A 23,815-nucleotide genomic window follows, 5' to 3' on the forward strand; every position below is an offset into this window, starting at 1 on the left:
CAGGATAATGGCCCCCAAAGACATTCAGATCCTAATCCCTAAACCTGGGAATATGTTGTTACATGGCTGGGGGCACTGAGGGTTTAGGTAGAATTCAGAGTGCCAAGCAGCTCACTTTAAAATAAGGAGATGATCCTGGATTTTCTGGGTGGCCCCAATGTAATGATAAGGGCCTTAAGTGGGGAAGAGTCCCAACAGTCAGGGAAGATGTGACCTTGAAAGCAGAGGTCACAGGTGTGAGTGATGGCCTCAAAGAGGGCCAGGTCCTTGGCAGGACATAAGCCAAGAAATGCAGGCAGCTTCTAGCAGCTGGAAAAGTTAAGAAAACAGGTAAATGGACTCTCTCCTAGAGCCTCCAAAAGGAATGCAGTCCATCTTGATTTTAGCCCAGTCGGACCCACTTTGGACTGCTGACCTCCAGAATCTATGAGCATAGATGTGTGTTGCTTTAAGCCACTAATTTATGGCCATTTGGGGTAACTTGTTACAGCAGCAATAAGAAACTAATGCCGTTGGAGGTCCTGAAAATCTTTCATCGGGCAGTGGCTCTTGACTGAGACCTGAAGGAACACAGAGACTGCCTGGGTAACAGAAGGAGGAGTCCAAACAGACCTGGCAGACAAGGTTAGAGCAGCAAGAAGAGAGGAGGTGGAGGAGCTCAGCAGGCGCTAGGCAGCCTGCAACATCCTGATCCTTCTAGAGGCAATGGGAGACCACTGGAGGGCTTAACTCTGAAGGTGGCATCATCAGAATACTGCTGAATACAATACAAGAATGTTGCTTAATCTCGGATTAGTATGGGGGCTATTTTATTGCACTCAGAAGCACAAATTCATATTAACCAGGTACAGTAAAAAAGACCAAAAAGCTGACAAGATGTTACATGTTACATTCCAAAGTCAATTCAAATTGTTCATGCATTATCCCCACACATCCTCTCCTCCCGTATAAATGAGTGATTAAAAGGTGATGCCAGTACCAACTCTGCCCAGTACTTGGTTTTAAATGGGTGAGATTAGAGGCAACGGTAACACAAGATTTGCTCTCGCACTAAAATCTAAGGAAGATTTGGAGTATCAGGTTGGGAATGTTCAGCTAACCACTAAATGTGCTGTGACATCTAGTGGCCAAAGTTACCAATTTCCTTTTCTTTCTTCTTGGCTTGATTCAGGCACCCTAGTGATTCAGGTACACTGAAGCCAATAAACACAGAGCAACTAGTACGTGAAAAAGGCGAAACTAAAAACTGAAGGGGATGAAAAGGTGTCACCTCTGCTCTCCTTCGAGCTGCGGGCTCAATTATGGCATATGGGGGAGAGACAAGTATGAAATATTCTAATACTGGATCTCTCAATGTGTGTAACTATCTCAATTTCTTTTTTTTTTTAAGTCTTTTATTGTTTATTTTTGAGAGAGAGCATGTGCATGTGAGCAGGGGAGGGGCAGAGAGAGAGGGAGACCCAGAATCTGAAGCAGGTGCCAGGCTCCGAGCTGTCAGCACAGAGCCCGACGCAGGGGCTCGAACCCTCAAGCTGTGAGATCATGACCTGAGCCAAAGTCAGATGCTTGACTGACTGAGCCACCCAGGTGCTCCAACTATTCCATTTTCAAGCAGGTGTTCGCAACCAGATGGAAATGGGCAAGGCCCCCAGCTGTGGACAGATTTGGGCTCCATCAGTGAACAGGTGATTGTTGAGGCTAGAATGTGGTGATCATCGGGAGCACATAGCCCTAAGGCACAGAGTAGCTGCTCCATAAATATTTGCTACTATTAATTAGCATTTAATCAAAACTGCCAAATGCCATGGTAGCAAGAGGAGAACCAGGAAAGTCCCAGCTCCCACTGGATGGCAGTTCCTGGATGGGATAAAATGATGAATCGCTGAATCACAGATGCTAACAAAAACACATTTGATTAGGGCTGAAATGTAAGCAGCGGGTGTTCCTAACATGACTGTCAATTGGGCGCTTTTAGAGAAATTGCTCATCTTCTGTGAGATGCTTGCCCAATTGTAAAACAAGATTAAAAAACACCTCATGAAAATTCTGTGCAGATCAACTGAGATAATGTGTAGGAAAGAGATTTTAACCCCTAAAACATTACACTCATTACAAGTATTTGTATGAAGTGAGCAGCCAGGAGGCAAATTGTCCAAAGGAGATACTGAAACACCTACAACCATAACCCCAGGTAATGAGGCTGCACAGGAAGATCACCAGGGCCAATTTACCAAACGTGTCCATCTACCAAAACGTATTCACCTGTTGTCAGTCTTGGTTACAGGTAATGACAGGTGTTTCTTCCTGAATTTTTGTTATATTTTCTAAGCTCAGTATTCCAGATGGAAACTTCTCAGTTTATTTTATTTATGTTAATTTCTGCTTTGCCAATATTTGGGCAGGTTGTGTGTTTCAGGCTGAATCTCTTAACGTTTGGGTTGATGTCACAATTTTATGTGTAGAGCTATTGTTTTTCAAATTTGAGTCAGGACTCACTGATTTATTATTATAATCCTTTCCTTTCTGCTTCTTTCAATGCTTTTACCGATTCATTAAAATCTTTGAGTAAGCTGACCAGGCTCGACTATTTCACACGCTTCTTGTTCAAAATCAAATTTCAACATTTTATAACTAGTGAGTTTAGGCAATTTCTAATTTTTTACTGACAATTTTTTTAATGTTTCTTTATTTTTGAGAGACAAAGACAGAGCACGAGCAGGGGAGGGGCAGAGAGAGATGGAGACAGAATCCGAAGCAGGCTCCAGGCTCTGAGCTGTCAGCACAGAGCCCCATGCAGGGGTCAAACTCATGAGCCATGAGACCACAACCTGAGCCCGAAGTCTGACACTTAACTGACTGAGCTACTCAGGCACCCCTTTACTGATAATTTTGAATTTAACTTTATAACTGAATTGAAATTTAAATTCAATTTAATTTTAAATTCTGATTTCCTTTGGATGCTTTTGAATAAAAATTTAAATATAACTCATTTAAACTAAATGTAATTAAAAATAAATAAAATGTACTTAAATATTTTATTTGGTAATATATTTTAAATTTTCATTTGACTATATTATTATTATGTAATTATTTTCTTTTACTTTAAGCTTGGTGTTTCTAGAATTTTTTTTTTAAATACCATTTGAGAAATAGGCAAAATAATATTAAAATTGTGTTCTGGACAGAAATAGAAAGAGCATCTTAAAAATTCCAAATGTCTAGAATTAATATCACCACATTGAGTGCCAAATTTTAGGTTGGAAAATGTCCTGGGAATGTACAATTTCATACTGATTTCTGCTCAGCATTTTCACCAATTTTTTTCAGCAGTTTTAGGTGTACTAACTACTTTAGTTACTATTCACGATTTCATTTTCAGTAACTAAAAATTGAACATTTGTGTCAATGCTGTTAAAACCACAGTTTTAAAATTGTGTTAAAGCCAGTCAGGAAATGTGGTCACTGTGGAGATTTGTCATTTGCTAAACTTGAAGAATTGACTCACAAACTGACTTGAGGTAACATAATGTGGACAACGTGAGGAAAAGCAGAGGGTGACAAAGAGCTCAATGTCCTCAGTGTGGCCACACTTGATTGGGTGTGAGCACGTGTAAGGACGGTTTAACATTCACATATTTCAGTAATAAGTGAATGCCACCATCAAGTTTCAAGATAATTCAAATTTCTAGTCTTAGCTATCACTTCAAAGTGGATTGTTTTGGTAATTTTACATGATAAAAAATATATATAAACCAATGCTAGGGCTTTAGAAAGATAAAATAAGGAACTCTGAGTTCACCCTGTTCCATGACCTGAATCATTCCTTGATGGTCTCCACCCACTGGAGGAACATGTAAGAATACATTTCCAGCCATGTTCTTGGCTTAAATAGTGTTCCTGAGATTTGGACACAAACAGCCCAGTTAGTGCACATTTGAGAACACAAGCAAAGAAGAAATGGTCCATTCTTACCTTCCCAATGAGGGAAGATATTGTACTGAATACATCTTTGTATCTCCCATAATTTTCACTAATGGTTGGTTGAGAATAAACCAAATCCATTCACACTTACTGAGCCATGAACACATTCAAAGTTAAATATAAATGTCCTTGGCAACATCGTAATTACAGGAAATGTTTTAGGAGGAAAAAAAATATTCCCTTGAACAAGGTTTGTGCAAGATTGGAAGGAAATCTACTGAAAGCATTCAAAATATGGGGATGAAAATCCAAAACCTGGGGAAGAAAATTGAAGTGGGTGCCATAGGGGTAGTGAGGAGCTGGACCAGAGGGTTTGCTGGGAAGCATGAGTCCTGGTGTTGGAAACACTGGGATCAGGTGACGAAGGGTCCTGACTGAGGTTTGCGCTTGAGTCGAGGCCTGAGAAGCCTTAATCAGGGCTTTTAAAATTCCGGGGGCAGTCACTGTGTCACAGGTGGCAAGGCATATGCAGGGATGGCCACAGGGATGGTCAAGGCTGAGTAAATAGCATGTATTTCAAGGATGAGAATATTTCTAAATCACTCAATTCTTCCTTATATTCAACTCCTTCCTGTCAGAGAATCTAGGAGGCTCCTAGTAGACCAGACAGATCTAACGCCAAATGCGTTAGATATTGTCAACAATTGAAAGGAAAACCCTTCTCTGCAACCTCTGCTGTCTCCCCTCTTCTCTCCATTCCAGGGCTGTCTTTCATTTCCTCCATCATGGCCACCTTGTCATTGTAAGGAAGGGTACATGGAGCAGAAGACACTTAGGGGTCAGGTCACACAAATCCTTGTCTCCTGGGGTAAGGCTATCATAACTAATGTGTCTAGCATTGCCTTGTTAAAAATATACCATTTATAGTGAATTACATTGGTTCCATCAATGATATAAGCTTTTGTTTCAAACTACGTGCATCTATGTTTTTAAAAATTTAGTCACTTTAAAAAAGTATGAAGTAAATAATAGTATTATGGGGCTATTGAAGATATCCTCAAGGTGATATATTGGGTTTAAAAAGCCAGGTCTAGGGACACCTGGGTGACTCAGTTGGTTAAGTGTCCAACTCTTGATCTCAGCTCAGGTCACAATGTCACCATTCATGAGATGGAGCCCTGAGTAGGGCTCTGTGCTGACAGTGTGGAACCAGCTTAGGATTCTCTCCCCCCGCCTCTGCCCCTTCCCCTGATCACACATTCTCTTTCTCTCTCAAAATAAATAAATAAACTTGAAGAAGGAAGAGGAGGAGGAGGAGGAGGAGAGAGGAGGAGGAGAAGGGAGGAGGAGGAGGAGGGGAAGAGGAAGAAGAAGAGGAAGAAGAAGAAGAAGAAGAAGAAGAAGAAGAAGAAGAAGGAGGAGGAAGGGAAGAGGAAGAAGATGAAGAAGAAGAAGAAAGAGGAGGAGAAAGGAGGAGGAGGAGGGAGGAGGAGGAAGAGGAAGAAGAAGAGAGAAAGGAGAAGGAGGAGAAGGGGAGGAGGAGGAGAATAAGAGGAAGAAGAGGAGGAAGAGGAAGAAGGAGAAGGAGGATGAGGAGGAGGATGAGGAGGAGGAGGAGGAGGAGGAATAGGAACCCAGGACTATTCCATTCAATCTTCAAAAAAGTCACTCCACGACAGACTCCAATCGCGCATGCGGCCAAAGCGAGAAGTACTTTCCCATTGGTCATTCCTCACCTAAGCAGCATCCAAAGGCATGTCCCTCTCCTGGAGTGCACGACTCCCCTGGAGAGCACACCTCACTCCCATCACACCAGCCTGGCTTCACCCGTCTCTCACTGGCTCACCTCTGTCTCTCTGGAAGGCTCACCCCCCTCTATGCATCTTTGGTCCCTAGAATTGCTCCAGGTTTGGTCCCAGGGTCCTCTTTGGGCCCTCTCTGTTTCCTCCCCAGCCACTTCAGCTGCACATTTAGCTTAAACATTCTTCAGCATTAACTCACACATCTAGAACTCTGCCCACATAGCAACACTCCCCTTTCCAGCTCCTGTTGGACATCTCAGAGGCACCCCAATCTCAACATGCCCCAAAGCCCAAAGTCAACCTGGTCCTGAGCCAGGTCTTCCATTTCAGTTGATGACAATACAAGCCATCTGGTTACTTCAGCCATACATCTAGGAACCGTAATGCATCAACTTGTAATGTATAATCAGTTACCAAGTTTCCTCCATTTTCCTTCCCAAATAACATTCCCAAAGTGCCCAGTTTGTAAATCTGCACAGTGACCACTTGGAACCAACCTTTCGTCTTTGCTCCCTTAAATCACTACAAGAGCTCTGCCTCCAGGCCATTCTCCACATTCCTATCTGAACCATTTTTTCAAATTGAAGATGTAATCCATTATGCTCTGCTTGGGCCCTTTCATGTTGCCTTTGTGATAAAAATCACGCTGCAGGGCCCATGGGCTCCAAGGCTCTGCAGCTCCATTCCGCACCCCTTCCCTCCTGGCTTTCAATACTGAAGCCAGCACTTCTCCCACCACGCCATACCCTGTTGTTAGTCACCCTGTTCCCTCTGCCTCAAACACTTCCCTAGCCCCCACCCCCATCTCTGCCACTGCCTCACTTTGCCTGGTTGGTGCCTATCCATTCTGGAAATGTGTGCTCAAATATGGCTTCTTCAGGAAACCTTTCCCCACCTGCCTCTGCATCCACTAACCCAGACCGCCTCACAGGTCCTCCCCAAGCACAATGACCCCCTTCACTGCATGCACCACAGTTGTGTGTTCTTTCTGTCATCACGTGCCTCCCCACTAAGCTGTATGTGCCTGCACTAAGAGACCTTGTTTGTTTTTACTTCCCTGGCACATCCCTAGGACCAGGGATGGGTGTCTATCATGTGGTAGGTATCCAATAAATATTTTTGGAGTGAAAAACATGAATATATTATATCGTGAAGCCAAAATAATTGTCTCCATTCTAAAGATAGAATCTGAAGCTCAGTGACAAGAAGGAAGCTTCCAGAATCAGGGTGCTAGGATTCAGCTGACTCAGGTGACTCTGTGTGATGGGTTCAGGCTGAGTGAACTCCAGGGCCTCAGGGCTTCAGACCTTCCTGGAAGGCCATGTACAAGCTCCCCCAGCTTCTGAAGATGCCTGAAGTGGGGCTTCTCCCAGACACCAGGACTGCTGCCCAGTTGGACAGGTCAACCCTGAGTGCAACAGGTGCCAAAAGCAAGAAATGCCTCTGGCTCTTACAAACCCGAGCTCCCGCTCCTTCCTGCAGTCCTTCCCCTCCCGTTGCAGGGCTCTCTCCTCTTCCACGTTAGAATTCTTTTCTCTTTCTACTCTCCTGTGGCTAAGGGATTGGCAAGCCCTGGAATGCCTGCACCAGAGAATCTTCTCCCCTCCCAGGTGGAACATTAGCACCTGTAGGTTGAGTCAGGAAGGAGGAACCACCTGCAGGGCCTGGGAGCCCGTCAGGTGGGGCCACAGCTCTTCCCTCTGGCACCACAGCATCTGCAAACAGCCTGCTGGGCCTCTGTGTGAGCAGCTCGGTGTGAGCAGCTTCATGTGGCTGCACAGCGTGGGCAGTGGTGGAAACCTGGACTGTCTGTGTTGTGGAGAGAGCTCTAGCACACTATCTGTCCTTAATCCAAACTCGGAGGCTCCTTACTTAGAGAGCACTATGCTAAGTGGAATAAGTCCAAGGAAGACAAATATTGTGTGATTTCACTTATAGGTGGACTCTAAAAAAAAAAAAAAGACAAACAAAAAACCCAAACTCATAGCTACAGAGAACAGGTTGGTGTTGCCAGAGGTGGGAGTTGAGGAGTGGGTGAAAAGCGAGTCTGAAGGTAGACAAACCTCCGATTATAAAATAAGTAAGTCCTGAGGCTGTGATATAGAACATAGTGACTATAGTTAACATTACTATATATTTGAAAGTTGCCAAAAGAGTAGATCTTAAAAGTGATGAGTCACAAGTAAAAAATAATTTAAGTCTACGAGGTGATGGGTGGTAACTAGACTTACTCCAGTGATCATTTCGCGATATATACAAATCTCAAATTGTTACATTGTCCTCCTGAGACTAATACAATGTTATATGTCGATTATGCCTCAATAATAATAATAATAATAATAATGGGGCGCCTGGGTGGCTCAACCGGTTGAGCGACCGACTTCCGCTCAGGTCATGATCTCGAGGTCTGTGAGTTCGAGCCCCGCGTCAGGTTCTGTGCTGACAGCTGGGAGCCTGGAGCCTGCTTCGGATTCTGTGTCTCCCTCTCTCTCTACCCCTCCCCCGCTCATTCTCTGTCTCTGTCTCTCTCTCTGTCTCAAAAATAAACATTAAAAAATTTTAAAAAAGAAATAATAATAATAAAATTTGGGGATCCCTTGCTGAAGGGATAGAGGTTCTGTGCATGTGAAGACCTAACCTTGGAGCTGCTAGGGAAACGTTTCAGGAAGTGTTTTCCCTGATAGCAATGGCTCTATTTTAAGCTAACTTGTAAAATTCTAGAATGAAAAACATTGTATCATAATGGGTTTTGGTGGAACATAGTCATAGGCTCAAATCTCACCAGCTGAGGGATTCTCGAGCAAATTACTTAAACTTTCTGACCTTCAGGTGTCTTTTTATCTCTTTTCAGAAGGATTAAGTGAGAAAATGGATTAACCTGTCATGTATAGGTAATGTTAGCTTCCACCCCCCAGCCTAAGGACATGCATGATATGATTCCATGAGTGAAGGTAACAGTGGCAAACCTGAATAAAGCCTGGGGAGCATGCTGAGTGACACTGACCAAGTCCCCTGGCCAGGGCTGGAGCGCTTACTCCCCAGCTGCAGGGGTGTTCAGGAGGTGGGGTGGTAAGCAGTGGAAGGGGCATGTGCTAGAGACATAGTGTATCAGGCATTCGAGAACTAAAAAACAGAGGATAATTATAAGGATGATGGGGTCCCATAACTATTACTGGGGGCTATGATGCTGTCCAGAAAGTAAGAGAAAGACTAAAATTGATTAGTTATCAATTAAAGGCAAAGTATGAAATCCAGAGGGCCTCCTTGAAAGAGACTCCCATCTCTTTCAGCTGGAGGACAGAGGAACTGAGTTTCAGGGCCACAGTACAATCACAAGAGGAATAGAATTGCAGAGAAGGATGAATTCTCAGTGTAGGCATGTCTGCTATTCTGAGGTCAGTGTCCTGGTTGGGAATGACTGGAGCCTGAGATTTGAGGTACATACACGTGGTTCAATTAATTTGAAACTCTTGAGCCCCTATGTGCCCTTGAAAGATCTGGTCTGCTCTTTCCAGGTAAAAGCTAGTTTTTCTCCCTCCCCTGAAGATCATGCAGAGACAGTCACCTTACAGGGGAACATGCGTCCCTGATTAGCAACTACCACACCTTTCCCACTGGCCATTATGCTAATAAATAGGTTTAGTTTGACATAAGCAGCTGGGTAAATTGTGACCTAAACCTGGTTATTAGCATAAAATGGCCGGTAGGAGAGGTGGGGTGTATCTTCCTCTCAGAGGAGCTGTAGGACTTAACAAAAAGTACCTCTGGAGCCAGGAGAGAACATAGAGGTCTTGATTCTAAATGTGCTGGATGAGAGGTACATGTGGTGGGCAGACATGAAACACAAAGTTAGATAAGGGAGAGGTTACTGACGTGAGAGCATTTCCCTGTTGCAAGGATTTGATATCCTGGCAAGGACCATAGAAGATGATGCCACTTCCATGATGTTTTAGGTTGGCTCTTGGAAGCTCAACCAAAATAGAAGCCCCACTGTAGCTGCTCTGTTAGATGTAAAATACTAACATAGCCTCAGATACGTGGTATATGGCCCATGATCTTGCAAGTGCATTCTTTTCCACCCCCATCGAAAAGAACTAAAAACATTTTGCATTTACTTGGAGCAGATAATGCAAGGCTATGTTAGTTCACCTACCCTCTGTCATATGATAGTCTGGAGGGAAATAGATTCTCCAGACATCCCAAGTAATATGGCATCGGTCCAATATATCAATGATATGATGTTGATCCATTCAAATGAGCACGAAGTAGCAAGTACATTGGAAGCCTTTTTGAGGCACATTTATGCTTTCCAGAGGTGGGATATAAATCTTTCAGTGACTCAGGGGCCTGCCTAAGCTATCAAGCTTTTAGGGAATCTGTGGTCTGGGTATGTTGGGACATCATTTCAATAGTCAAGAACAAATTATTGTATAGCACACCTCCCACTACAAAGAAGGAAATGCAATGCTTGATTGCCTTTTCTGGGTTCCAAAGACAGCATATTCTGCACTTGAGAATATACTAGACGACATAACATGTTGCCAGCTTTGAGTGTGGCCACAGCAAGAAAGAACTCTGTAGCAAGTAGCCATGTCTCTTGGGCCATATGACCAGGTAGACCTAATGGTATCTGTGATGAAAAAAGATGTTGTGTTGGGTTTATGGTCAGTCCCAATAAAACAGTCAGTTTAGACCCCTTGGGCTCCAAAGCATAGCCATGTCACCTGCAACAGAGAATGATTCATCATTTAATATTAGCTGATCATGGACATTAAGACCTGGCCACTATGAGATAGATTTTGTCAGACCCAGCAACAGTCCATCAGGAAGCTGAAGGGGTAGGATTAGATACACAGAGCCAAGGGCACAGAACACTGCATTTGTGGGTAGCCCAGACCCCTGTGTGATTTGCCACTGTTGTGCCCATGTGCTTCCTTCCTTCACTCCGGTTGTTGTTGAGGAGGGTCGTTTACAATCCATTGACAGAGGAAGGAAAAGGCTGCCCTGAATTCACAGGTGTGTAGTCTCAGTATATGTGCAAGGTGCAGGACGTGCCAGCCCCATTCCTATGCCCTGGAGTCAGCGGTGAGAGGCAGTCCTGCCCCCGGGCAGAGCTTTGGGCAATGCACCCAGTCATTCACTTGGGGTAAATACAGATTCCTGGGCAGCGGCAGAGGTCCTGGCTGATTGGTCAGGAGCTATGAGAAGAACACCTGAAGAATGGGGACAGGGACATCTAAGAAAGAGGTATGAAGACACACCTATGGGCGTAGGTGTGAAGTGTGGAGGTCTTTATAACACACATGAATGCCAACAGAGATCTACCACCAAGAAGGCATTAAACAACCGAGGACACAGAATGATGTGGCCAGTCATCCAGTTGGTTTTGGCCACTAATACCCACTTTTCCCAGCATTGGAACAATGACCATGTGAAGGAATACCCATGGTGGCAATTCCATGGGATGGAGGCTAGGCACGGGCCCGGCAGCATGAATCCCAACTCACCAGATCTAGCTACCACTGCACTGTTGCCACATGTCGAATCACCCAATGGAGACTGATGCCAGAGCCCTGAGAGCATGAAGTCCTCAAGGAAGTCAACCAGTTACCCAATGGTGACAGATGCCATCAGCCTCATTTTACTGCTAGAAGATGCTGCAAATGATCTGAATGTAACCAACACATAGTCTGGATAGGAGTTTGTCTTTCCTGCATGCAGGGCTTCAGGCAACACCACCATGTGGGCACTTCTCTGTGTTAGACATTTGCATGCAGATAAATCCATTTAACTTTATAGAGCATGAACTGTATGTCCAGCTCTGTGCTAGGTGCTGGGGCTGCACAGACAGACAGGGTCTTACTCTCAGTCGTTGAATAGCTATTGTGGATTACTTTTGTCCTTGGGACATGATAGCAAAGTACCAGCACTGAAATGATTTCATGGGCTAACTAAGCAAATTCTGAGCTCAAGTGACTTCATCATTCAGTGGCTAATTTGGGACTGGGCACCAGAATCTTCTATTTTCTTTGACGATCTGACTCAAAGTATTTTCATCGATGTTGATCAGATAAACAAGTCTTGCTGGTAAGCAGCATCTTCAAGGGCACTTGATGAAGAAAACAAGATGGAATGAAGTGAATTGGAATTTCAGCTTTCTACCTTGTGGATGTGAACATCGCCTTCCCACCTGGAGTGAGTCTTATCTAGGGTGAGAAGTTTCGGGCATCTCTGCAGCAGAGAGGTCCCCTTTGCCACTCATCTCCCGTCTGGCTCCCCTGGTGCCTCTGTGAAGCCACAAAGTCCAGACAAGTTTCCCTGGAGGAGTCAGCTGGCCTTCTGCGGCCACCTCCAGAACCTGTCCTGTCTGAAATGGACACACTGATGGAGACTTCCTTCTACTCAAGCCCTCCAACCTGCAGCGGCCACTTCTCGGAGATGTACACGCAAATCACTTCCATTTGGCGGTAACTTTCCACACCTGTTTCCTAAGAATAAATGCTTGTCGCCAGGAAGGATGAATAAGAGTGGCCACACTAGGATAGGATGGGAAAGCAAAGTAGATCTGTCTTAGTCCCTCTGTAAGCCCCAAACATCTACATTTGCCCAGGGACAGGCCTGGTTTTAATCACACTGGAGAAACCGAGTCACCTCACTCCTCAGGAATAGTTAAAATCATCCCAGGAAAGCATATGAAGCAAGGTGAGGAGTGGGTGGTGGCAAGATCAAGAGCCTGGTGGCTCTAAACTTTGTACATAGCAGGGGCTTAGGGCAGCACCCCCCGCCCCATAGTGGGGGTTTGGAAGCACGCTGATCCCAGGGGGACGCTGCACTTCCACAGGCTTCCAGGCATTCGATGCAATCCGCAGATGGCCACAGGTCAAGAAATACAGAGATGTTTTGTGAATGCTTTTATTCACATAGATAAATGTGAATTTAATCCAGACCAATGGAGAGTACACTTATCTCCTTAGGAAACTTAAGGAGAACTCGCAGCTTCAGAAGTGGGGACAAAAGGGCGAAGAATCCCAAAAAAGTGGGATCCTGGAATCCAAAGGATGAGACTTTTCAGAAGGAGAAGATGTTGACAGATCAAAGACCAAATGAAACGAGGATTAAAAAGAGGGGTTTGTATGTGTTACCGCTGACCTCCCAAGAGTACACATTGATGTTGGGACAGACTCCAGACCGCAGCTGAAGAAGGGGACAGGCAGTGAGCTCAGTGGAAAGAGTGAGCTCCAACAACTCTTGCGGAAGGTTCCGGAAGCATGAGCAGAGCAGACTAGGCTACAGGCTATGGGACTTGGGTAGTGAAAGAACTTGTGTTTCCTGAGCCCCACTGTGCCATGCCACGTATACATGGACACCCCAGAGCCCCCCACATTTCATCATCACACAAACCCACGAGATGAGCAAAAAAGTATATTCATGTCACTAATGAATAACATGAGGCTCAAAGAAGTAATTGGGACCCAAGTCTGTTTTCAAAGCTGTCCTTTCCATGACAGTTACATGTCTGGTAGAGTCATGGGAAGATTGGTTGCTATTTTAAGGCGGTGGGGAGAAATAAGTCTTCCTAATCCCACTGCAAGCGCCCTACATCTCATCTCACCTGCTCTCTCTCCTCCCAGGAGCTCTGTCCAGGCCCCAGATCAGAGGAGAGTGGGGTGGGTGAATCAGAACGACCTCAGCCATCTCATCCTTCATATGCCTTGTCTGCGAGACAGGTAGAGCTCTAAGAAGAACAAAGCTGGATTTTGTTTATTTAAACATCAATAGCCAGGACTCCAGATCAAGCCTGCACTCTTGCTTCAGCCATTTACCACGTGTTATTCCTATCTCCTTCCCCACAGTCCTTGTGGCATCGACATTATGTGGCTTTGGTCACCTTCTGGCCGACTGAGTCCTGCCCCTCAGCCCCAGGAGCATGATGGGGCTACACAGCCCCCACGGACACACTGCTCCCCTCAAAAAAAGAAGCTTTTCCACAAGAGAAAAATGATCTAGCCCACTCTCTTCCTGAATGACAATACACTCTATGAATATTGCCACATTTTATTTTCTTCCCAATTCCCTTATTCTACTACCCCCTTCACTCCCATTCCATCCGGAGAGGTAGGCCTGGCTGAAATAATAATCCCAGGTGCCAGCTGAGAAAGCCAAATGCAGCTCAGTTAGGAAACATCTCAAAGCCCTAATAACCAAACACTGCAGCTGGGACTTATTTTCCCCTGGCCCCAACCCAGAGCTATTTCCTTCAGCCTTCAAACCTCTGTGCACGTCCACGTTCCCAGCCTGTGGGGGGTTGGGGAGGCCCAGTGTGGGGGGATTTGGTGCCAGGCCCTGTGCAGGCGCCTGCACAGAAATGAGTTCATTCAAGTCTCGCTTCACCACTCTGCATGAGGTAAAAAACCATTTTAATCAGGTAAAAATAACCAGTTCTCAACAAGGAAAACCATATCAGTAAAGTGAAGTGATTTATCTAAATCAGAAATTGAGGTGGTACTTAGAGGGCCAGGCCCAGAGCCAGCTTTGCTGGTCCTGGGTGTGGGGACCACTCTTGGAACTGGACGGTCTGGACAGGACTCTACCTTGGTGCACCTCGCCAGGTGTGGATATGCAAAGTGCGCGTCCTGCCTGCCCTTCCCACCCACGAGGCGACTGAGGTTTAAGTGAGATTGTGCATTTGAAAGTTGCTTGACTACAGACGTGCAGGGCCTGCGCCCTTTCTAAAGGGCATCAGAAGGAAAGAGAGAGGATGAGGCCACTTGTCAGTGAGGCCATCATTTCATCACTCGATGTCCATTCCTGATGATTAAGCAAAGCACTGAGATTCCCACTCTTTGATTCACGAAGTAAACATACAGGGTGTACCATCATCTTCCTATCACTCTCTGTTCATTCAAAAACTCTTCACTGTTGAGTGACCCTTCCAGGAAATAAGTACAGGGAATGTAAACCGTCTGTACATTCAGAGTCCAGAGGTCTTCCCGGATGATGGGCGTACATGTCTGGAGGCAAGCCCTGGACGCTGGGACCTAGAAGATCTGTGTCTCACCTCTTACCAGCCATTGGATCCCAGGCAAATCAGTTAACCTTCATGGGCCTTTGTTTCTTATCTCTCTCTCTCTCTCTCTCTCTCTCTCTCTTGGAGAAAGAGAGAGCATGAGCAGGGTAGAGGTGCAGAGGGGGAGAGAGAGAGAGAGAGAGACAGACAGACTGACAGAATCCCAAGCAGGCTCCATGTTCAGCATAGAGCCTGATGCAGAGCCGGAGATCATGACCTGAGCCGACATCAAGAGCCACTCTTAACCAACTGAGCCACGCAGGCACCCCTGTTTCTTATCTCTTAAAGGGAGATCTCTGGGGTCACTGGGCTTCCTTCTCTCCTTTACTGCAGAGAAGATAAAATGTCAGCATATACTAGAGTGTAGCCCTACCTTGTACCAACTCTGAGTTTTAACCTCAACGGCCTCTCTTACTAGCTGTGTGACTTTGGGCAAATGCCTTTCCCTTTCTGATCAAAGGTTTCTTTCTGTGACAAATGACAAGGTCTGTTGTGAGAATTAAGCAGCCTACTTCAGCATTGGGTGGCCCCATCCTGGCCCACCTTCAAGATAGCTCATTATGGAAGCACAAGAATGTCCTTAGCAAAGAGCTCTTTGACCTCTCCAGAGTTCTCAGTGCAGACCTAGTCTGCTTGATTACACAGCCCCTGGTTTTGCTGCGAACCCTAATTTCTCCAGCAAAGAAATATCTTGAAGTGATCATGAGCAAAGTGGCCTTCTCAGACCAGCAAGCAGGTGGCTGTTACAGGTCCTTCCTCAGGACTGACCTCCTCCTGCCCAGGGAGGGGGTGGGAAAGGCGGGTTGGAGACGCCTGATGTCACACAGCCCTACATAAGGGCCTCCTTTAGACTCCTGCGGGTGGTTTGGAAGCAGCTGGAGGAATGAATTAGGTCCTGGTTGTGGGTTTTGTTTTTTTTTTTAAGTCAGACACAGACACAGCTGTTGAGCAAAATGCAGACTCCACAGAAAACCCAAAGCCTCAGACCCTTCAAGCAGAGGAAGAGTTTAGGTAAAGTTCTCAGAGTTGCTGTCTGGGTTGCCAGAGAGAGGGAACAGGATACAGGCTTCTCTTGCTGTTTACTTATTCTTTTGTCTTTAAAATATTCACAGCAACCAGACAAGAGGAAGTTGCTGGAATCCGGGCAAAGTTCCCAAACAAGATCCCGGTAAGACTCCATTGTGCTTTTTGAAAAGGAGTATGCCTTGTTTCTTGAAACAAAAACAAAAACAAAAACAAAACCCCAAATATAACAAGAAGAACAACAACAAAAAAAAAATCCCCACTGGCTCTCCCTGTTCTAAGTTTCTAAGGCAGTGAGAGCTCTGTCACATTCTTAGGGGTTGACCCTCTTGACAGGTGATAGTGGAGCGCTATCCCAGGGAAAAGTTCCTGCCTCCGCTGGACAAGACCAAGTTCCTGGTCCCTCAAGAGCTGACCATGACCCAGTTCCTCAGCATCATCCGGTAGGTGACAAAGTACATGTGGCGGCATGTGCTGGGCTTTTTCTGTTTGCTTTGTTAGTTGGTTTGGTTTTGAGGATGGGAGCATTCTGGAAGAGAGGGAAAACATTTTCTCTGTGACTCACCTTTTAGCATCTGTAGTGCCCAGAAAAGATGCTCTGAGAACTAATCCAATTTAAACAGGTGGGGGAACCCCACAGATAACAAATCTAAAGAGAGTAACTCTTCTAAAATGTTTCAGAGGTAGTCTTGGCTCTGAAACTAGACCGAAAGTGCCTTTCCTCTACGTGCTGTTTAAAACCCAGTCTGCATTTTCCCAGGAGAGACACAGTACCTTTAAAGGGTGTGTGCACCAGGGGATTGGGGACCTCTTCAAAAGACAAATACTCCCTGCACTGCTTAGACCCTGGGTGGCAGAACAGGGAAGGAGTACCCACACATGCCCCTTCCTTGGGTTAAGGCACAGTGAAGAAAATAGAGCAATTTTTAAAGTTTCAGAGGGTTAAGTAGTGTCACCTGACACATGGATTCAATAAAAATGACTTGGGAGTAATGTGAATACAACCCGGGAGGTAATTCTTCACAGGGTTGAAAAGTCCGGTGAGGCCAGCCCTTGCAAGCTGCCTAGATGCTTGTTGCTTGGAGAATTCATTATGAATGTGTGTTGCTCTCGGTTTTGTTTGTCTTGATGAGTTATTTAAGAGCGTCCTGATTTCCTCTCCTCAGGGAAGCTTACGTTGGCCCAGTGTGAACAGAGGTGGCTAAGGGAGCATGAAAGTTAGGATTATATCCCAACATGTTGATGTAACATAGTGTGACCTCCCCTCCCCCACCTCCCTCAGAAACAACCCTTTGAGTTCCGAGAGCTATTCTTTTTCTCCGTCCCAGACAAGAGTCATCTCCTTTCCACTAGCCCTGACCCACTCTCCATCCCAACTTTAGATGCTCCGGGATGTGTATTGAGCATCAGTTATGTTCTGTGTTCTTTCTGGGCTCTGTCTTTACAGCAGTGAAAGAATAGACAAAAATCCTTGTCCACAGCCTCCTCCTCCAAGGAATGCCACAACCCCCATGGAAAGAGAGCATGGCCAAGGACAGGAGATGGGGGTGTAGACTCTAGGAGCAGAGTTCCCTGCAGAGCTGAAGGCAATGCGCTGGTTCCCAGCTCCACCCATACCCATTGCAGAACACTTCTTTTTTACCCAAAGACAGCCATACAGTCGTCAAAGCTAAAATCTCTGGGGTTATTTTAGGAAGGATTATCTAGTTGTAAAATTAATCAGCTTCCAGCCACCTGTGTCCCAAAGCCACATGGACCTGAAAGTTCAAAGCTTTGAGGCCAGAGTGGGCAGGTTGGGCTGCCTCTGCAAGCAGAGCACATGGAAATGTGCTGCAGGGGGTGCAGAGCCCTTACCTGGGCGTCTACATCATCACATTGTCCTCCACTCCAGGATGAGCCAGGCTTCAGACTGACCTTGACATTTACAGCATGTCCAATTGAACTTTGCTGTTTCTCCATTTCCTTGAGGTGGGGGAGAGATGGCCAGGGGCAGGTGGGTTTGGGGGAAGGGCACACTTGGAGGCAGCAACCTTCTAAAATGTCATCCCAAGGCTGTTTAACAGTGAGATGCTGGAAGATATTGTAATCACGTTTGTATGTCTGGGGATGTGCAAACCTTTGGTTTAAGAGCAAAGAGCTTATTTGCTTAGCATTTTTGTGTTGGTATGTCCCCTAGTAAACAATAGGATTGCCTCACCCTTTTGGCCCAACTGGGAGGACTTATGGTATTTTAAAGCTGCAGGAAAGGAGTAGGGAGCAATTCTATCTTCCTGAGTGTCATGATCCTGCAACCCTCTGGGATGCTTCCCAGGCAAACTGAATTAGAATCTCTAAGTGTGGAGTGTAGGAATCTGTATTTTCAGCAGGCACTCCTGGGTCATTGTCAAGTTTGAGGACCATTCCTAGAGTGGGGAAGTGGGCTCCTTGGGTAGACATGTTTGCAGTGAACAAACAGAGGTAAGTCAGGCCTTGGGTCAGGAGCCCATGCCCTGCCCAGTTAAAGTTTCCCTTTCCTGTCCCCCCACCCCCACCCCCCGCCTAGGAGCCGCCTGGTCCTGGGGGCTTCTGAAGCCTTTTACTTGCTGGTGAACAATAAGAGCCTGGTCAGCATGAGTGTGACCATGGCAGAGGTCTACAGGGACTACCAGGATGAGGACGGGTTCGTGTATGTGACCTACGCCTCCCAGGAGATGTTCGGCTGCCTGGGCTCCGGGAAGACCCTGCCGTCCTCTGCAGAGCATGTCTAGAACCTGTTCTCAAACCTGCGGAGACATGGACCAGCCCCAGTGTGTGCGGCAGGCAGTGATCAGCACCAGCCATCATAGGGACACCTGGCCACCCCTGTCTCCTTTGTGAGGCTCCAGGCTCCCATGTGCTCCATGTAAGATGGCATGCTGGCTCTTGGGAATCGTGTAAATAGTAAGTCCTTTCTAAGTAGATCTTTATGGTTCTCTGACGATGAACCGGAGAAGGATCTAAGTGTCTTGTGTGGTGGAGGCCGGCAGGCTCTTGGGGAGTCTGGTGTCACCCTGTGTGGGCAGGAGTCCTGTGTGCACTCGGTCATTGGGAACTTCGGCCTGAGGACGGGTCTCAGGGGAACCCCCGCGTTCTTCAAGGGGCAGGGGTCCTTATCTGTGTCATTCCAGAGACGATTGTTGTATTTTCACAGCCTTTACTCCACCTTCTTTTCTCTCAGATTCTGTTTTATCTGTTTATACCATATGGATTTATGCCAAAGATACAACTGATCAATATAGAGTCACTTAACTCGTACATGTTTGCTCTGTGCCAGCTATGTAAGCAGGTCACGTGTCTTAGTGTTTCATCACAACTCTCTCTGGTTAATTATTGTTATCACCATTTCACAATGAGGAAACTGAGGCCCAGAGAGATAAAAAATGTTTTCCAAATTCACACAACACAATCTGCTGGGACTCGAGCCCAGAGAGTCTGGCTTTGGAAGCCACACTCCTAGCCCTCTGCGAGGCCCTCCATCTGATGAGGTTACTCTGCGAGTTCAGACTGGCTGCTTGAGCCACAGAGCCCACTTTCATCAACTTAGCCCACCAGGGAGACTTGCAACCTGGGGAGTGTAGCAGAGCTCGGAACTCATGGAACGAGTGACAGCGGGTGTTTGGTTTAGCAGCTGCAGCACCAAGTATGAGCACTCCAACTGTGCTTGGAGGGTATTCGTCAGGGAAGGCTTTGTAGGGTGTTCCACTTGAGCTGGGTCTTGAAGCATGGATAAGAGTTTGTCTAGAAAGGAATTTTATTTATTTAATTCAACATACATTTATTGAGCACTTACTGAAAGGGAAGTCCTATTCTAGGTGCTGGAAATACAACACTGACCAAGACAGGTAAGGTCCCAGACCTCAGGGGTCACAGTTGATTCTAGGAAGGGAAGAAGGACAGTATTCAAGATGAGTTTAGATGCTTATAAGTACAATAAAGAAAAACAAAACAAAACAGAAGGTAATTAGCAGATTTAATCCTTTATGTAGGAGGGTCAGAGAGAGCTTCTGGGAGGGAAGAACTTTCACTTGGACCCAAATGATGACCAGGAGCCAGGGGTGGAGGCTAAGCATGCCAGGGGGAAGGGTGGCTGTGAGATCCAAAGGTTTGAGAGCTTTACAAACGGAAAGGGTTCCAGCGTGGCTGCAGCCAGGGAAGGGGAGAGAAGCTAGGCAGGGGCCAATCCTACAGGGTCGACTTTGCTAAGGTGTTAGGGTTTTATTTTAAGGTTGGTAAGTGGGAAAGGAGAAGCATTCTAACTGGAGAGAGAGAGAGAGAGAGACTCAGTGAAGGTGTGATCTCCCTAACATCCCCCAGTGGCACTGAGCTGGCCTTTGCCCTCTGCTCACTCCTGGATCCGTGGATCCGTGGATCCGTGGATCCATCGTCCTGCTCCAGGCTGCATTTCACTGCTCCCAGGCAGCAGCCAGCCCACTCTCCTGTCCTTCCCACGCCCAGCTTGCCTGGTCTCTTGCTCTACTCACTTCCTCTAACACACATCCATCAAGTCCTCTCTGCCATCTGCTGAGTGAAACAGCGCCTCCCAGATTTGTTCTCCAGATGTATCCTTTGCTTCACCTTGAGCAGTGAATATTCTTCCTAAATGAGTCCATTTCCCAAGATTGACTTTGACTTTGAGAGCTGGTTGGCGCTGGACATCCACATAACTGGCCGTGCCCGGGGCTGGTGCTCTTGCTCCCAGTCTTACCCGTCCCTGCGGCTGCTCTTGAATCCAGCATCTAAGATTATCATCCCTCTGGATTGTAGCTGGGTGAACTGCTGTGCTCTGTTTTGTCTCCAAGACCCTTCCCGATATGGCTTCCCTCCTGCATCGACCTCAGGCTGCCTCGTTTGTGGTGGACAGTGTCCAGTTTCCTGCTGTATAACTAACCAGCCCAAGTTCAGTGCATGATACCATCACGGCTTTTTTGCGCTTATGGAGTCTGCGAGTAAAGATTCCAGAAAGTGCACAGTGGCAACAGCTCCCTGCTGTCTGGGGGCTCAGCTGGGAGACCCGAGGGCTGGGAGTGACTTGAACGGCTGGGAGCTGGGATCATCTAGAGGCTTCTTTGGTCTCATGTCTGACTCCTGGGCTAGGATGACTCAAGGCCAGGCCCAGCTGAGACAAGAGGAGCTCCATGTGCCTCTCCCAGTGTGGGTTCCGGGATGGCCATCCTCAGAAGGAGAAGTGGAAGGGCATGTGATCCGAGGAACCAAGACCGCAGCTGACCTGTCCGTAGGCAATGAAGTCCAATTGATTTTGGTCCGGATTTTTTTTTCCTTTATTTTCTTAGCATCTACTCAGAGGCGTAAGATTAAATGGCAATGTGTACTTCTGTAAATTATGACTACTTTTCTGTTACAGTATTCATCATTGTCTATTGATTTTTACGAGCTCACAAAGTTGAGTGATTCCCTCTTTGTATACCATATGTATTAAAAATAATTACCCGGTACCTTTGGTCTTGTTTATGGCAGACTGTCTTACATAACTCCTTTTTATTCTTCTGTGATCTTTTCCTTGTGGATTCTGAGTTCATGTTCTCAATAGAAAGTTTCTCCTAACTCCACGATTATAAAAAGTATATACCCATCCTGTGTTTACTTCTAGCACTATGTTTCCATTTTGTTTACATTTAAGTATTTGAATGAAGTGGAATTTATTTTGGTAACAAAAGAAAGTATGCAGTTTCAATGCTTAACCAAGTGTTACCAGCACTTTTAATAAGTTATCCATGGGTATTTGAATTCGCTGTGGTTATGCGTTTTTGTCTTAGTACTGTAATAACAAAAGAATGCTTAAGAACAATGGACTGTGGCCTTCCTTTTTTGGATTCCGCATGGCTTTTGGTAATGCTAAGCACATTTGGCTAATCAATGCTTGGTGATAGATTAGAGAACCTGAGCTGTCCACTTCAGAGGGAGATACTAGAATGATGGGATTGTGCCATTGGTTGTTTTTACAATGACCAGCTCAGCCAGGAAACCATTTTGGTTTTAGTGCCTGTTTCCGTGCAGGAACCATCCTCTCCCATAAAACCAAAGAGGATCAGATAAAAATGCATCTGCTTATGTCACAGCTATCACAGAATCTACAGCTGATCTGATGCACTTGACTGCCTAGACTAGAGATAAGCAAACGGTAGCCTACTGCCTCCAGCCATCTGACATGGGCTATTTTTGTAAGTACAGTACTTCTGGAATGCAGCCATGCCATTTATTTACCATGGGCTCTGGCTGCTACTGTGCGACAATGCCAGAGTTGAGTATTTGTGACATAGACCGTATAACTTGCAAGGCCAAAAATGTTTACTGTCTGACCCTTCATAGAGGAAGTTTGCTGATCCCCTAGTCCAGGTTTACAGTATAATTTTATCATCAAGATGTCCTGGGGGATAAATCACATTAAGAACTTTCTTTTCATTGTTGTTGTTTTGGTCCTATATAAGATGAGAAGGAAATTTCCCAGTCGCTGGATTCATTGATTTTGTGTTGCTAAGTCCTTGACTGGAGGCGCTGAATGTAGACACATAGAGTTCTCCACTGGCCAAAAGCTACTCCTAATCATGGTTCATATTCACCAGTCTCCTCCAGGCCCACTCACCCTTCCTTTGCCTCTGAAATATGGATGGGGGATTTCTAGTGTGAACTGTTTCCTTTCGGGAACAAAAGAAACCAGTTCATACCCATTTCCCAGCCAACTCCCTTTGGGTTAGGAGACCTCAGCTGCTCACAGCAGACAGGCCCATCACACAAGACTAAATCCAGGGCAGGGCTTTCCAACCTGTGCACAACTGGAATTTGGGTCAGTAATTCTCTGTTGTGGAGGCTGCCGTGGTATCATAGGAGACTAACAGCACCCCTAGCTTCTGTTTACCGAAGCCGGTAGCACTGTCCCCTCACCCCAGTAGTGACACCAAAAAATCTCCAGCCATTGTCAAATGTCCTCTGGGGGGTGAAATTGCTCCCTGCTCAAAACCACAGTTCAAGTTCACTCTAGACCAGAAGTGTGATCTGTAGACAAGCAGGTCAGCCTGACCTAGGAGTTTATTAAAAATGCAGAAGTTCAGGGCTGTCTCCAGACCCATTGAGTCAGAACCTACAATCTGTCAAGATCCCCCAGGTGATTCACGGGCACTTTAGAGTTTGAGAAGCACAGGCCCAGACATTATGGGTAGTAACAGCCCTGAGGCTTTCTCCCCTCTTCGGAAAGTGCTCTACCTACACCCTCCTCTCTCAACTTTGTGAGCACACAATTTGGCACACACACTGTGGTGTCCTGGGACAAGCCGGAACTTTGTCATCTGACAAACCTAGGTTCAAAAGAAGAGTCTTCCCCTGTGTGTCTGGGGGATTATTTAATCGACTCAGTGCCCTCATCCGAAAAATCTCTCATTTGTGTTTCAGAACATGTGGGCCTTCTGAGCAGGTTATTGACGAAAGATCAGCACACTTTTGGTACCAAAGTTTTTAAATCACATATGAACGTTTCTCACAAGTGATGAAGTCACAAAGGCAGCAAGGTTCCCATTAGCAAGACCATACCCGGAGCGGCTTCCTCTACCCTATGAACTCACTAGTTCGGAACTCAAGGGTCTCCATTGACATTTATGTCAGAGCCGGCAAGTGCCACCAGGTGGCGCCAACACCACTTCATTAGGTTTAGAAATTACCAAGCAGTTTGCTGCCAATAAAGCTAAATCCCCCCAATTTTAAAGTCACTAATGGGGTAACTCCCCATTAACTCTGAAAAGGCTAGCTCTAGACAAAGAGGAAATCAGACATAAATGTTGGGGAAGAGTACACAGAGCATTGTATGTGTCTCCTTGACGTGAATGCTAACCAGCCCACGGGAAAGAAATGCTCAGACGTTAACGCTACAAAACATCAGGAAGGAAAGAAGGGTCCTCCGAAATCCTGGTGCTGCCATGGAAACCAGAACCATCATAAAGACACAAATGGCCCAGATGGATTCTGGGAGCAGGGT

The 23,815-nt window shown here is 46.0% G+C and overlaps 1 protein-coding gene across 1 annotated transcript; it reads left to right on the forward strand.

The window, feature by feature from the left end:
* The first annotated feature begins 15,501 nt into the window (after window positions 1-15,501).
* MAP1LC3C (microtubule associated protein 1 light chain 3 gamma) lies at window positions 15,502-19,492 on the forward strand. The gene is made up of 4 exons (XM_049633857.1): window positions 15,502-15,801; window positions 15,903-15,958; window positions 16,150-16,256; window positions 18,356-19,492. The coding sequence occupies exons 1-4, from the start codon at window positions 15,744-15,746 to the stop codon at window positions 18,558-18,560; spliced, it is 426 nt and encodes a 141-aa protein (XP_049489814.1). The 5' UTR covers window positions 15,502-15,743; the 3' UTR covers window positions 18,561-19,492.
* Window positions 19,493-23,815: the final 4,323 nt, after the last annotated feature.

This window comes from Panthera uncia, chromosome F1 (assembly GCF_023721935.1).
Source record: "Panthera uncia isolate 11264 chromosome F1, Puncia_PCG_1.0, whole genome shotgun sequence".
In the NCBI taxonomy this organism is placed as follows: domain Eukaryota; kingdom Metazoa; phylum Chordata; class Mammalia; order Carnivora; family Felidae; genus Panthera; species Panthera uncia.

Bases quoted from the DNA above. Each gene is read 5' to 3' on its own strand.
- MAP1LC3C (XM_049633857.1), top strand. From the start codon at position 15,744: ATGCAGACTCCACAGAAAACCCAAAGCCTCAGACCCTTCAAGCAGAGG. The intron at 15,802-15,902 runs GTAAAGTTCTCA...AAATATTCACAG, and splicing joins CAAGCAGAGGAAGAGTTTAG to CAACCAGACAAGAGGAAGTT. The intron at 16,257-18,355 runs GTAGGTGACAAA...CCCCCCGCCTAG, and splicing joins CAGTTCCTCAGCATCATCCG to GAGCCGCCTGGTCCTGGGGG.